Consider the following 16055-nt stretch of genomic DNA (forward strand, 5'->3'; position numbering starts at 1 on the left):
CTTCCTTGGAGCTTGAAGCAGCTAAGTAAACCTTTTTGTGGTTGAGGACTCAGAACAGGGGGGTAGGCAAGTGTGGAGGCATGATTCAGAAGAGAATAAGGTGACCATGACACTTCCTGAACACCTTAGCATCCATCTTCCTTTGGCCTAAAAAGTGCCATAGCTGAGTTATACAACCGGATTTTTGAGTCTCACAAAAACGTAATGGAAAGTAATTCTGGCAGATAGACATATTTTAAAGACTAGGCTCAAACAGGTTACAGAGGGAAAAAAAGAAGAAAAGATTACCTGTCAAATAAGAGAAAAGCATTTAACCTCATAGAGTGGGTGGAATACCAATGCACTGAGCAATTTTACAAATTGGGCACTTCAGCTTTTACAGAAGTACAATACTTCTTATAATTTCTAAATTGAGTTACTTGTCCATCCATGAAAAAAAATGTGACTTGTGTGCATTTTTCTTAGAGCTGGTTATAATGAAAGACAGCTGTCCCCGCACAGCCCACACAGTCATCCACCAATGAGAGGTGCACAGAAGACCAACCAGAACACAGGTGTGCACCCAGAAGTTTGCAGCTTGCAATCTTAGGTGCTTGGAGCCCATTCGCCCTTCAAGGGCTTAATATGTGCAAGGCATACTGCTAGGCACAGGTAGGTACAACTTTTACTCTTAAGAAACGCATAGGCTCAAAACAAGGCACAGATGGGTCTCTTAATTTTAAGAGACCCACAGTCTCAAAACAAGGACCTGAACCAAAGATTCTAATACCACTTACTCATCACCTTAATAGCAGTGCCAGCAAAATTCTATGGAAACCCAGCTGAAGCAGCTATGCTCTTCATTTACAAACCTGACCCTTGAACCTTATTCCATCTCTTCTTGCCTCTCTCCTGAATCCTCAGCTTATCTCTGACTACTGGACCTTTCCTCAACAGGTAAGCAACATTCAAGTTTCTTCTGCCCTCAACAGTCCCCTCAAAAAACCTTGCCGAGGCTCAGCAGGTTGAGCGTTCAACTTCAGCTCAAGTCATGATCTCATGTTTGGTGAGTTCGAGTCCCACATTGGGCTCACTGCTCTCAGTGCAAAGCCCACTTTGGATCTTCTGCCCCTCCTTGGCTCACACTCTCTCAAAAATAAATAAACATTAAAACAAAACAAAACAAACCTTGCCTTGGTGCTGTATTTTTCTCAGTGTTGCAATTTAGCAAATAAAGATAAAAAGTATCCACTTAAATCTGAAAACAGATAAACAATGGATTATTTTCTTTTAGTATAAGAATGTCCTATGTATTATTGTGACCTACGCTAAAAAATTCTTTATTGCACATTCAGCAAACTCAGAAAGGAACTTCCTTAACATAATAAAGGGCATTCATGAAAAACTCACAGCTGATATACTCCACGGTGAAAGACTTAAAGAATTCCCCATAAGCTCAGAAACAATTCTATTCAATTTCATACAAGAAGCTCTCACTAGTAGGCAAGAAAAATAAAAAGGTGGAAAGTAGAAAGAAAAAAAGCAAAACTCTCTCTATCCAAAGATTATATGATCCTGTACGTAGAAAATCCTAAAGAATCAACACACAAAAACTCTTATAGCTAATAAAATAATTAAGAAAAATGCAGGATAAATCATCCATATTTCTAAACACTAGCAATGAGTAATTCATAAAAATATACAGACAAAAATTCCATTTACAATAGCACTAAAAAGAATAAAATGCTTAGGAATAAATGTAACTAAGGAGGTACAAGACTTCTACACTGAAAACTGTAAAATGTTACTGAAAGAAATTAAAGAAGACCTAAATAAATAGAAAGCCATCTCTGTTCATGGACTAGAGACTCGGTATTGGTAAGATTGAAAGATGCTAGGGGCACCTGGCTGGCTCAGACAGTAGAGTGTGTGACTCTTGACCACAAGGTCATGAATTCAAGCCCCACACTGGGCATGGAGAAAGACAGGAAGGAAGGAAGGAAGGAAGGAAGGAAGGAAGGAAGGAAGGAAGGAAGGGAGGGAGGGAGGGAGGGAGGGAGGGAGGGAAAGATGATAAGCACCATTAGTCACTAGGGAAATACAAATCAAAGCCACAATGACATACCACTCCACACTCACTAGGATGGCTATTAAAAAATAAAACACATGCGTGCATGGATAGCTCAGTCGGTTGGGCCTCTGATTTCAGCTCAGGTGGGTTTGCAGCTCGTGGGTTTGAACCCGCGTCGGGCTCTGTGCTGACAGCTCAGAGCCTAGAGCCTGCTTCTGATTGTGTCTCCCTTTCTCTCTGCCCCTCCCCACTCATACTCGGTCTCTCAAAAATAAAAGAAAAAAGAAAAAAAAAAAAGAAAACACAGAAAATAACAAGTGTTAGCAAAGATGTGGAGAAAGTGGAACCCTAATACCTTGCTGCTAGAAATGTAAAATGGTATAGCCACTGTGGAAAAGTCTGGTAGTTCCTCAATAAGTTAAATATAGAATTAACATATAAGTCAGCAATTTCACTCCTAGGTATATACCCAAAGTACTGAAAACAGGTGTTCAAGTAAAACATGCACATAAATGTTTACAGCGGCACTATTCACAATAGCCAAAAAGTAGAAAAACCCAGTGTCAATCAACTGATAAATGGATAAGACAGGGTATGCCCACACAACGCACTGTTATTCAGCTGTAAGTAATGAAGTACTGGTACATACCATAACATGGATAAATCTTGGTAATATTACACTAAGTAAAGGAAGTCACACACAAGAGGTTACATATTATATAATTCCACTTTTTCGAAATAGCCAAAATAGGCATATCCACAGAGACAGAAAGCAGGTTAGTAATTGACAGGGTCTGGGGTGGGGGCTGGGGGGGGCGGTGGGTGTGGGGGGGGCGTATGTGGAATCACTGCTTAATGGGTATGGAGTTTTCTTTTGGGGTGAAAAAATGTTCTTGAACTAGATAGTGGTGACTGGTTGCACGACACCATCAATGCACTGTCACTGAATGACGCACTTTTCTACAAAATGGCCAATTTTATCTGTATTTTACCACAAAACATTATCCGTTACTTATCTGAAATTCAAACTTAACTAGGCATTCTGTGTTTCATCTGGCGATCCTAGTCTCACTCTGCATCCTGCTCAAGGTTCCCCTTCTCTTCAAAAGTTCTCAAGGAATTGTGTCAGCATTTGCAACCCATTCCTTAACTCTCATTATTTTACAGGAGTGTCTGGCTTTTGCCCTAACAATCCAACTCAAACTGCTATTGTTAATGCCATCAGTGATGTCCAAGTTGCCAAATTTACTGGAGATTTCTGGTTCTTGCCTTAACTGCTCTCTCCCCAGCAACTGACATGGTGCAAATCGTCTCCTTTTTGCAATATTCTCCTTTCCCATTGGCTTCTGTGCAGCAAAAGTTTAACTCAGCAGGTTTGGTCTGTTCAAATCCTGCACATTCCAAAAAAACTGGCCCTTCACCAGCTCCTTAGGGACAATCTCTAAACTCTTTGAACATCCTTCATGTTAAGACTGTCTGCATACACCTGAGACCTTGGGCCACACCAGACAGTTTATACCAATAGTGGGGGTCTTGGGCCATGCTTTATCAGTTGGCCCTCTGAGAGGGATGGGGACCAAATGAGGTCAGCCACGTGGGTATCCAGTGCAATTGTTTAACTACTTACATGTACTTTAACTTGCAGCAGACCCCCCCTCAATAAAAACCCTGCGCAGGCTCAGGTGAGCTTCCCTGGTCGGCAGTATTGGTAAATGTCGGCATCATTGCTGGGATGAAATTAAGAGCTGTCCACATGACTCCACCGGAAGTGGACAACCAGAAGCTTGTGCCTGGTCTCTCCCAGACTCCACACTATGTGCCTTTTTCCTTTGCTGATTTCAATCTGTAGCCTTTCATTGTAATTAAACTGTAACTGTAAATGTAACAGCTTTCCTGAGTTCTGTGAATCCTTCTAGTGAGGGTGGTTTGGGGACCCTTGACAAACTTCTATGCTACCATTTTTCCTCAAGTCTAATTATATCTTCTTTTGTTGTCTTTACCACTGGGTCCCCTTTACTTGGCCCTCTCTACCAGAATACCAGAATGCTGGTATTCTATTCTTGGTTATCTTCTCTCCCCTGCTCCCCAACCCACAATAACCTCCCTCCCACCTGTCCCAGGCAACTTCACTCACTTGTGGTTCTGACAGCCACCTGTCCTCATCCCCATTCGAGACCCCAGCCTGGAGATTTCTGCCTGGAGGCTCACCTTAGCATGACCAGCACAGATTAACCCTCTAACCAAACACCTTTCCTGCTTTGGTTCCAATTTTAGTTGAGGACTCCGGATCAATGTAGGCACCAAAATCTTCATCCCCTAATCCACCCAATTAGCAAGTCTTGCCTTTTTCCCCTTCCAAACATCTCTGAAACTCAGACTTGCCATTCCATAGTTCTGGCCCTCATTATCTCTCACCTGAGCTGTTGCACACATTTGTGAAATATTCTGATGTATCTCATGCACCCCCACCCCCAATCTAGTTCTATTATTTTAACCTAACCGTTCTACAACATGAATCTGCCCAATTATGCTGACTTAAAACTCCTTTTAAAAAAATCCAGTCCCTACAGACTTAGGCTCTTTAGCAATGCCGTTAGTTGTGACCCAGATCTGCTCTACCTCTCTAGCCTCACCCTCTGCCTTCTTTCCACCCCAACTCTCCAGCAAAGCCCAGCCACTCTAAATTCCCACGCCATACTCACTAAACATTATCATCTCTGTGCCAGGACCCATTCAAGGCGCCGGAGACAAATTAACTAGTTAACTAGACAAAGTTAACTCAAAGGGCCACCTTCCAACAGGGAAAGTAATAAGTAAACAGATAAAGAATTGTTTCTGATGCTGAGTGCGGTGAGGAAAATGAAACTGAAGATGACAGAGCACAAACACAAGCCACTGGGAGTAGTGTTTTAGCACAGGCAGGGAAGCGGGCTTTGAGAGGAGGCCTAAATAATGGGGGCAGGGATCCTTTTTAAAATTCTCACAGATCCCAAATGCTCACAAAGGTTACTTGTATTAAGTTGCATACAAATATATAGAGTCTATGTATACAATCTCTTTATGCTTGCAACTCTAATGCAAGCAAACCTGAAGCCCACCTCATGGGAGGCAATGCATTTCCTTCTTGTCTGAGTTACTTGTCATGAACAACGTTCTACCCGGTCATCAGATTTGGGAATCAATGGCCCAACAGGCAGTCATTTAATTCTACTCTTCTAAGTCCAATTTTAGAGAGACAATATCCCAGAGGAAGGGTGGGGAGAGGGAGAACTTATTCAAGAGAAGTAGAAATGCAGAAGAAGGGGGGCTAAGAGAATGACATTAATTAAGCTAAGATAATGACATTAATCCTTGCTGTTTAAAACAGGAAGAACCAGCAACTAAGGACAACCAACCAAATCTACAGGAGAATGAGACTTTAATTTTAAAGGGTGTGAAGAGAACAGGGCTGGTTGGGGGGGGGGGCGGATCTTGAAATGTAAATTAAGCTGTAAAAGATCCTTATTTTTTTAATGTTTATTTATTTACTTTTTACTTTTGAGAGAGAACACAAGCAGGGGAGGGGCAGAGAGAGGAGACACAGAATCTGAAACAGGCTCCAGGCTCTGAGCTGTCAGCGCAGAGCCCGACATGGAGCTTTAAACTCATGAACTGTGAGATCATGACCTGAGTCGAAGTCGAATGCTTAACCGACTGAGCTACCCAGGCACCCCAAAAGATTCTTATTTTAAAATAAAGTATATGAAAACCATTTTTTAAAAATTAGCTTTGATAATGTCTGACTACCCTTTTATCTTACAAATTCAAAATAATCATGAGATAAGGCCAGTAAACAGAGGAAGAAAAATAAGACAGGACTTACTTGAAAATAGGGAATTTACGATGTTTATTAGTTACCTGCACAAATTAGCAACAACTTGTACAATGGGGCCAGGTTACAATTAATTCATGTAACACACAAACTTCACTCTGCCATTGACAAGAGCACAACTAAGTCTCTTCAACAGATTATTTTATTACCAAACCTACATGCTGGCTTTTGTAACTGTTTCCCAACACCTTGCATAGTATACCTCGATAGCCTTTATGAGTAACAATGTCCCTGAAAGCCCTTCAGAGAGCAGAGGTGAACACTTTCTCATGGAGGAACATCAGCTTTTCTAAGCGAGTTCGTTTCAACAGTGGGAGCCATTCCCAGTGGGATACCTCTACTACACGGTACCCAAGCCGATTCAGCTGCCGCCTCTTCATATTGTGCAGTCCGAGCAGATCCCTGGAACCATAGCAGTATTGGTTTTTATTTGTCAACTGAATAGCCAGCTTCACTTGTGGGGCCTGCGTGCAAGCTGGGGGACAAGGGCCAGCCATCTCCATAGCCCCCAATCTGTCTGCCACATTGCAAAGGGAGGTCCCCAAAGGTATAGGTGCGTTCTCTAATTCCCTTTCCCGCTGTTCAGTCTCTGATGCAATCTCTCCCTGGAAACATTCTCTTGATTTCCCTTTTAGTAGCTGATTCATCAAATCATCTGTAATGCTGACTCCCACATGCTTAAGCCTTAATTTGGCTTCATCGTTAATTGGTATGGCTTCTTTGTTAAAGGGTAATGGCTTCATGTTAACATCAAGCTGGACCTCTAAGTCAGAAGATCGGGTATGAGGCAAAATCATATGGTGTTTGATGTACTGGGGCCCACCCAACATGTTCTCTAGTAAAAAGAGAGCTTCCAGGAATTCAGGCTTTGAGCACATATCCTTCCTTGCTAAATTCCACAGCATTTCCGACCCCTCTTGCTGAAGGTGAGCACTAAGACGATTGCCTCTGTAATCTAGACACTCGATGCCAACGGTACCATCAAGAGTATATAGCTCCTTAGTGAGTTCAAACTTACTTCTCTCCTGAGCTAACTTGACGAACCCTGGACTCAAAGCAAAACTGATGAGCTCTAATGGAAAGTACTCAGAGAATGCCAGGCCCAGCAGGCAGGTGAGCAGGTGTTCTGGATATCGACTGAACTCAGGCATCTTTCTGTGAATCTCATTTATCAGGCTAGAATAAAACTCTTCTGTATTGGGTGGCTTATAATTCAGAGTTCCAAATGACCACAGAATCTTGGCAACATCTTTACTTCGGCAATATGCCACCCTTGGAGGCAAAGAAGCAGCCACAGCATTCATTATCCCTTCATCCAGGATGCGTAAGGCTGAGCAAGCAAGAGTCAGGTGCATGACACCCTGAACTCCTAGAAAAGGAATTCGCTGAGGAGCAATCTGGCCAAATTGCTTCATGAAATTTCCGTGATCCACGTGAGTGAAACGGAACATCTTAAGAATATTCACTAAGGCATAACTGCTCAGATGCTGCATGTCAGCACAAGCCAAGTCTCCAATTCTCCGCATGACGTATTCAGAGAGATTACTACTTGATTTAAAGAACCCCAAACAGATTGTACCAACCTCCTCTAAGTTGATCAAATCTATGTACTTGAGAATCAATGATTCCAGTTTTTGCATTAGGTCTTGGGGTGCCTGACGACTTTCACCTATAATATAAATTAAGTGAATCAGCTGGGACAAGGATAGGTCTTTCCAGTGCAGATTAAGATAACTAAAAAAGATTTTTAAAAACCGAGGTACTCTGCGACCCAAGTTTCGCCAGAGATCAGCCACCAAGAGAAGTTGATCCAGAGTCATCTCCCACACCTTACTGCAAAATCTGATTTCATACACACCTAGCACTGAATGGGAGTGAGGGATTCCCAAACTGACAAAGGCCTTCAAAATACTGATCAACTCCGGGACACCAAAGAACTGTATGTTTTTCACACTCAGCTGGCAGAGCAAAGCAAAGCTGGTGCTAGACAGCAAAACAGGATGCTGCTCTGCAGGCAAAGAGCTCAGCTTACAGAAATAATCAGCAATGACTTGAGGCTGGAGATTATCTTGATGAACTGTGACTTTGTGCAAAATTAATTCACCTTCCGAAACAGACAGGGGCTGGCAAGTCTCAGATCTGTTATAGCTGTGAAGCTGGTACTCTGGTCTTAGCTGTAGGAAACCTCGGGGGTCTTCAAAGGAATCAAAAATTTCTATATCCTCTTCAACTCCCGCAGCCCTGTGTGAGCCCGGCTTCAATGTGCTGCCCTTAGAGGCAGAAGTCCTGCTGAATTCCAAACCTGGGAAGGCACTGCTGGTCGTCAGGATCCTCTGAGAGGAGGAAATGCTATGAATGTTCTCAACTTTTTTGGCAGGATGGCAGAAGCCGCTGTGTTCTGGAGGCTCCTGTCCCCTCGGCTGTGTGTAGCTTCCCACATTCCAATATGTCACACTTCGGGCTGTGCTGTAGGCAAAAGGACTGCAAAACGCTCGATATCCTAAAGGTTTTAACAACTTGAGAGTGGCTGTTGTTCTGGTGTCAGTACTGATCGTTTTGGCAGTCAGAACACAGTCCTTACAGGTTTGTCCAGGCAATTTCTTGTTTACATGGTGCTTGATTAGAGCTGGACAGGGAGGCGTTCCACAGAAACTACCTGGAAATCTTCGGCATATCGCAAGAGCCATGGGTCACAAATGACTGGGCCAGAATTGGTGGTGCCAGATACTGAAAAAAGGGTAGATGAAGAATAAGTGGCTTCCACCTATCACAATACCAAAATTTACACATTATATGAAATGGATTAAACTACATTGCTGTCCACTCAAGTAAGTTCAATGCTAGTGAATGCCCAAATGACAAGACAGCATACATCAAGGCTACAAACTGCTTCTCCTTGATATCAATGCATAAAGGGCCCACTTGGGAGAATAAGAAAGTTGGTTAAAGCTGCTGCGCTAACACCAAAAGTAAAAAGCGGGACCTGATGTAAAGTTTAATTCATTATACCCACAATAACCCTCCTCGTTCCTAAGCATGAAACTTTTGACTACAGAATTGTTTTCTAATGCTCATTTCCCACACCTTACTCAATTGTTTTCTAATGCTGCTCCTGCACCTGCCAGAAGATGCCTATTCTCCTGTCCAGGCGACTTATCACAGACTTTGAACCACTATCGCAGAGAGGCACGCATTTAGGACATATACTCAAAAACTCATTTTGGTGGCAGAAGGCAGCAGCCTGAAGCTCTGCTGTCAATTCATGGGTGGGAAGCAAAAAGCATCTCAAAGCTGGGCTCACGGTTCAGGAAACACCAACTCACACGCCTGCCCCACTGACGTGGAAGGGGAGCAGCACAGCTTTCCTCTGGAGGCAGCTGATTAGCAATGCTGCCAGGGAGTCAGGTGCTGAAATCTTGCCTCTAGCAGTGCAGGTCCCACTTTCCCCCATGGTAGAAACCAGGAGAGCCTACGAAACAGACTCTGCTATACTCTTGCTTTCTCTAAAGGCTTTTAGCTTTCCTCCCACTTGACAAATGCCAACGCCTGACAAGCAAAACCCAGTGAGCCCTGAGCTGCCAAGATGTGGACTTGACAGGGTTGTTGCTGCACAGAATCCCCTGCGGGTTCTGAGAGCGCAAGGGTGACTTTCTGAAATACCTGCCCAACTCCCCTGTCAACCTCTTCTTCCTTCCAGAGCCCACAGCATGAGAACCAGGTGACCACAGGGCAGGCCAGTGGCTCTGTGAGCTACACAGGCTTCTGTGGATGGTAGGAATGTATGCTCTACTTTCTTTGTGAACCAGAGGAGAATTCTTTTACATGAAATCTTTATACGTTTACATCTTTACTATGACCTTGTGGACCATTCCGTCTACCAAGTTTCAATCTATGGGTCCAGGTGTTACAGACCAGGTGTCAGCAAACTATGGTCCAGGAGCCCAAATCTACCCCTCTGTTTTTTGTTTTTTTAAGAGGGGGAGAGAGGGAGAGGGAGAGAGAGAGAGACACAGAATCTCAAGGAGGTGCTATGCTCCGAGCAGAGCCTGATACAGGGCTCAATCCCACAACCCTGGGATCATGACCTGAGCCAAAATCAAGAGTCGGATGCTCAACCAACTGTTCAAATCTGTAGACCTTCATCACACCTTGGGAACTAGTTCGGAAGAAATAACTGGGGGGGAGATGGAACAAAACTTTTTTTTTTTTTTTTTTAACAAAATAACTGTGCTACTCTAAAGCAAAAAATCGGGGTGCTTGGCTGGCTGAGTCGGCAGAGTGTGCAATTTGAATCTTGGGGTTGTAAGTTCAAGCCCCACATTACATGTAGATTACTTAAAAATAAAATGTTTAAGAAAAAAAAAGCAAAAAACTGAAAACAATATAAGTGTCCATCCAGAAGGAGGGGGCTGGCTTACAGGATAAGTGTGTGGCAAGCATCAGCACGAGAAAATGCACATACAAATACTCAGTGGAACAAACAGAACAGGCAAATGAGTGCCATCACCTAAAATACACTTATATGAAAGGAAAGGAACTATATAACTTCTTTGTGGGGAGACTTTCCATTATATCTTTGATAAATTAACTTTTCCTTATTGGCATTGAAACTGTTAATACAGAAGAATATATGAATTTAACAAATACCTTTATAAGTAATATAATTTTTTTTAATTTCATTTTTATTTGAGAGACTGAGTGCGCACACGCCCTAGAAGGGGGAGGGGGGGAGGTGCAGAGGGAGAGAGAGAGAATTCCAAGCAGAATTCCAGATTCAGCACAGAGCCTGTTACGGGGCTCCATCCCACAACCCTGGGATCATGACCTGAGCTGAAATCAAGAGTCAACCGACTGAGCCTCCCAGGCATCCTGATAAATAATATAATATTATTTTTTATTAAAAAAAACGTTTTTTTAATGCTTTTTTTGAGAGAGAGAGAGAGAGAGAGAGGGGGGGGGCATGAGCAGGGGAGGGACAGACAGAGGGGGAGACACAGAATCCAAAGCAGGCTCTAGGCTTCGAGCTGTCAGCACAGAGCCTGATAAGGGGTTTGAACCCACAAACTGTGAGATGATGACCTGAGCTGAAGTTGGATGCTTCCCCGACTGAGTGACCCAGGCATCCCAAACAATATAATTTTAAAACACATTAGGGACACCTTGGTAGTTCGGTAGGGTAAGCATCTGACTCTCGATTTTGTTTGTTTGGTTTTTTTTAATTTTTTTTTTTTGTTTATTCTTGAGACAGAGTGAACAGGGGAGGGGCAGAGAGAGAGGGAGACACAGAATCTGAAACAGACTCCAGGCTCTGAGCTGTCAGCACAGAACCCGACGCGGGGCTCAAACCCACGAACTGTGAGATCATGACCTGAGCCGAAATCGGACGCTTAACTGACTGAGCCACCCAGGCGCCCCTTGACTCTTGAGTTTGGCTCAGGTCATGATGTCATGGTTCATGAGTTCAAGCCCCACATGCGGCTCTGCACTGACAGCATGGAGCCTGCTTGGGATTCTCTGTCTCCCTGTCTCTCTGCCTCCCCCTGCAAACACCCACTCTCTCTCAAAAATAAATAAACGTTTTTTTGTGTTTTTTTACATTTATTTATTTTTGAAAAACAGTGTGAGACAAAGCGTGAGTGGGGGAGGGGCAGAGAGAGAAGGAGACACAGAATCCGAAGCAGTCCAGACTATTAGCACAGAGCCTGATGCGGGGCTCAAACCCACGAACTGTGAGATCATGACCTGAGCTGAAGTCGGACGCCCAACCGACTGAGCCACCCAGGCGCCCCTAAATAAACTTTTAAAAATAAATAAATAAAAGTACATTAAATAATTTAAATTACTTCAATTAATACTACCTAAGCGTATTTAATGAATAAAATTACTGTGCATGCTCCTCAAATGAAAAAAGAACCATTTCCTTGAACATTAATGTTTCTGTTTCGGTGATAGAGAGTCTGCATTTTGAATTAATGTGGTTCTTTTTGAAATGCTAAAATACAGGTTAAGTCCCAAGATGGAAAAAAACAACAGCCACAATTATCTTAGGGCCTCCTCTGTGCGAGCCTTCTATGAGGTTTTTTATCTGCATATAGCTCCAATCCTTACAACCTCTCTGTGACGTAGGTTTTATGGTCTCCATGTTGTAGATGAGGAAAAGGAGACTTCACAAGGTTAAGGAACCTGCTGACGGTTACACAGCTAAGGGATGGAGTGGGGTTTGACATCAAAGATCGTCTGATTCCAAACCCACACTGCTGGTGTACTCTAGCCAAGAAGAGTCAAATTCCAGACAAAGAAGTGGGGAGGACCCTGACCAATCTACAGGGTTTCCAGATGCCAGGGAGCTGGTGGGTTTGAACTGGGTGAAATCAAAAGCCCCTCTCACCTCTAATACAGGCGTTACCTTGAGATAGTGCTATTCAGTTCCAGAGTACTGAAATAAAGTGAGTGTCACAATAAAGTGAGTCAAAGGAATTTTCTGGTTTTCCAGTGCACAGAAAAGTTATGTTTACACCATACTGCAGTCTGTCAAGTGTGCAATAGCATTATATCTAAAAAACACACCTATCTTAGTTATAAAATACTTTATTGCTAAAAATTGCTAAGCATCATCTGAGCTTTCAGCAAGACATAATCACTGATCACAGATCACCATAAAAAAAAAAAAAGGAGAAAGGGAATATTTAGTGTTATAAGTCCATGAAACTATGTGACTGTGTAAATCATGTACAACTTTGACAAAAATTAAATCTGCAAAATGCATGTTCTAACAGGAAATTAAGGTATTCTTCAAGAAGACAATCAGTATTCAAAGAAAGCAACGTTAAGTTTCAAGGAAAACGTTGAAAAGTTTTTCTAGCCCAAGTAATTCCTACTGTCTATAGAACTACTGTTTTCTTTTTAAGCGTTTGTTTATTTTTGAGAGAGAGCAAGCGAGCGGGGAGGGTCAGAAAGAGAGAGAATTCCAAGTAGGCTCCATACGGTCAGCGCACAACCTGATGCAGGGCTCGAACCCACGAACCGTGAGATCATGACCTGAGCTGAAATCAAGAGTCCGAAGCTTAACTGACTGAGCCACCCAGGCGCCCCTCGAATTTCTTTATGAATGCCCAGTAACAGAAATGATGACAAAATAAAGGATCGTAGAGGCATGAAGAGCCAACTGCAAATGGCAAACAGTAGCTACTTACTTTTTCACCTTGCAAGTTTTAGTGTAACTGTATAGACACCATATCTACAAACATATGCCTGAAATATAATCACTTTGGAAGTCTGGTCTTGAGTGCTGTGGGAAAGAAAGGGAAAGAAACACACGGAAGATACAGAACCAATAAAGCAAAACAGTGAGGAGAAAAGGCACTGCGAAGGAGAGGCTGTCTGGATGTGTTGCCTACATAGAGAAAGCACAGCCGAGAGAGTTAGCTCCTCCTTACTTAAGGACTCCCAGAGAATCCCGAAAAAAGCTGGAAAGGGAATGGTATGAGACAGATGCCCAATCAATAATGCCTGACATGTTCTCTAGAGGTTCGAAGACATGTGACATCGGCACAAAGCTCCCTTCCTAGTTTAAGTGCCACATGTACATCCTCTTCCCCATCTCTCTTTAGGGGTCCTAACAAACCAGAATGGAGCCTCAGAGACCCCTGGCACTGTCCAACCACCCTAAATGATGTAATTTCACAGGAGTGAGGAATCTTACCTTTCCACCTTCCAGGTACAGGTCTGAGCAAGGCCGAATAGCTTCATTTTAAACTACAGTCCAGAAGTTAGAGGAAGGGAGCCAGACGGTGGAAGACAGCCATGCTAACTGTAGATTAAGTATATAACACTCTCAGCATATTTAATTCACCAGTTACTAGATCTCCTCTCTGAATTCTGATTTCCATCCTTTTGCTAGAAAGGTTTAACCCTCCTATGTCCTGTTAAAATTGCCACAAATAAATGAATACTTCAAACTCTAATCTTGTCTTAGCAAATAATTTGTTGAGCAACCCTGAGAATTAAAAAAAAAAACCAGAAAACTAACTTCCTCTAGGTGTTAAGAGTCTACCAAGTTTAATGCTCCTGGTGAGGGCTTAGTGACTGACATAAGGACCCTTAGCTGTTAATGCAAACGCTAACGGGGCTAGACTCTTCTGTGCTTCAGTTTCCACACTGGAGCAGAGCCTACAAGACAGGGATCTACTACCACTGCCACGACAAAGGTCAAACACCAGTGCTAAGGTGTTTAGGTCAACGTAAGTATCACCCAGAGTTAAGCCAAACCAAAATCAATTCAACAGCCCAACCCCTTCACTTCATTCTAGTTTCCACTCTTATCAGAGAAAACAGCACACCACAATTATCTGTGAAACTTTTTTTTTTTAGTTTATATAGCCCTTCCTCCCCTTCTAAGACTCTGCTATTCCTCTATCAGAATGGCAAGAAGGCCCCACAGATGATTGTTAGAGCCGCTGCTCTTAAAGGATTCCACACACTCTGTCTTTAGAAAATCTCTGGGTATGTGGGGCACCTGGGTGGTGGTTCAGTTGGTAAAATGTTTGACTCCTGGTGTCAGCTCAGGTCATGATCTCACAGTGGTGAGATCGAGCCCCATGTGTTGGACTCTGCATTGGGCATGGAGCCTGCTTGAGATTCTCTCTCTCTCCCTCAGCTAGAAAGAAAAGAAAAGAGAAAAGAAAAGAAAAGAAAAGAAAAGAAAAGAAAAGAAAAGAAAAGAAAAGAAAAGAAAAGAAAAGAAAAGAAGGAAAGAAAGAAAGAAAGAAAGAGAAAGAAAGAAAGAAAGAAAGAAAGAAAGAAAGAAAGAAAGAAAGAAAAGAAAAGAAAAGAAAAGAAAAGAAAAGAAAAGAAAAGAAAAGAAAAGAAAATCTCTGGGAATAGCAACAGAGAGCAGACACTCAGGTCCTCTCAGCCCATGTGAATGGAACTGCTAAAGGATTGCTAAAGCAATAGATGGGGAAGAAAACCATACCGTCAAATAAACTAGACCTGCACAACTCCCAAAGGCCTCACCTTCTCTGTTGCATTATGCAACACTGAGTCTCCATATTTCATTTTGGTCTCCCAGGCAGTAGTGAAATCAAGCCAGAGCTTGCCTGAGGCCATTCAGAGCAGTGAGTTGTACAATCTAGTTCTGGAAAAGCGGCTTTCTTACTACTCACCAAGTGTGAGCCAAGTGCGGAAAATAGGAATTCACATTCCAGCTGCAACAAATGACTAGAGCACAGAACACCAGACACGTTGGTGCTAAAGCACTTGGCTGCCAGCTCCATAGGAAGAAGCACTCACTGTCCAAGGGTTTACAGTGAGTAGGCAATGAAGCATGACCTGAGGAAGTGGAAGAGTTTAACTGGTTTAAAGAGGGCCCAAAGCTCCGAGTCAGGACAGAAGAGCTGTGTCATGATTTGTACGGAAAGAGAAAGGGCAATTATTTTTCTTACCTCTGGAGAGAAAAGGGAGGAAGACATCAATAACGACCTTAGGTATGTGCAACTAGAAACCGTCTGTTACAAACGGGGACAGGATATACACTGTATTGATATTTACTGAAGGCTCAAGTTGACCCGGGTACTAAGCAAAATACCGTAGGGGCCTGCGGACCAGCGGCATCAGCCTCACCTGGAAGCTGGTCAGGAATGCGTCATCTCGAACCTTACCCCAGACCTACAGACCCCATCTCCAGATCCCTGAGTGGGTCGCGTGCACGTGTTAAGTGTGGTAACGAAGTGCCGCAAAACACCTCACTGGATTCCCACAACAGCCCTGTGAGGCAGGCAGTGATCATCTCCGTCTCACAGAGGAAAAGTCAAGATTCAGACGAACCGATTGTCCAAGGTCACAGAACTCTGGGGTGGCGGGGTCGCCGACATTCTGCCTAAACGGGCCTGCGAGAGGAGTCCGCAGCCCGGGCCCGGAAGCGCCCGGCCCTGCGCCGCCCAGGACGGGAGAGGCGGCCAAGGCCCAGGTGGACAGGGAGCGGCCGCCGAGTCCTCATCCGCGGCCGCCGCCACTCACCTGAGCCTGGTGAACACGGGCGCCGCAACACCAGACCCCGGATCCCGCGAGCTTCCGCGCCACCGCCACTCCACCAGCAACACCCGGACCTCACAGCTCCACTTCCGGCCAACTGCC

General features: G+C 43.6%; 2 protein-coding genes across 6 annotated transcripts in view; both read right to left on the reverse strand.

Moving 5' to 3' along the window:
- Positions 1 to 16045, reverse strand: part of UBOX5 (U-box domain containing 5) — a 38213-nt gene extending 22168 nt beyond the window's left edge. For 2 of the 4 annotated variants that reach the window (XM_043602778.1, XM_043602776.1), the window contains exon 1: positions 15939 to 16045. The gene's annotated coding sequence lies outside the window, so the exon portion shown is untranslated. Of the gene's footprint in view, positions 1 to 13623; positions 13732 to 15938 lie in introns of those variants that run through there. The other 2 variants (XM_043602777.1, XM_043602779.1) reach the window with 2 other exon arrangements.
- Positions 5920 to 16046, reverse strand: FASTKD5 (FAST kinase domains 5). Of its 2 annotated transcripts, none has more exons than XM_043602765.1 (2): positions 15939 to 16046; positions 5920 to 8648 (listed from the first exon to the last, which is right to left on the reverse strand). In XM_043602765.1, the coding sequence occupies exon 2, from the start codon at positions 8606 to 8608 to the stop codon at positions 6164 to 6166; it is 2445 nt and encodes an 814-aa protein (XP_043458700.1). In that variant the 5' UTR covers positions 8609 to 8648; positions 15939 to 16046; the 3' UTR covers positions 5920 to 6163. The 2 variants fall into 2 exon arrangements, with proteins under 2 accessions (XP_043458700.1, XP_043458701.1); XM_043602766.1 differs by lacking the exon at positions 15939 to 16046 and adding an exon at positions 13624 to 13729.
- Between the last annotated feature and the right edge of the window lie 9 nt (positions 16047 to 16055).

The sequence above is a fragment of the Prionailurus bengalensis genome, chromosome A3, assembly GCF_016509475.1.
Source record: "Prionailurus bengalensis isolate Pbe53 chromosome A3, Fcat_Pben_1.1_paternal_pri, whole genome shotgun sequence".
Lineage (NCBI taxonomy): Eukaryota > Metazoa > Chordata > Mammalia > Carnivora > Felidae > Prionailurus > Prionailurus bengalensis.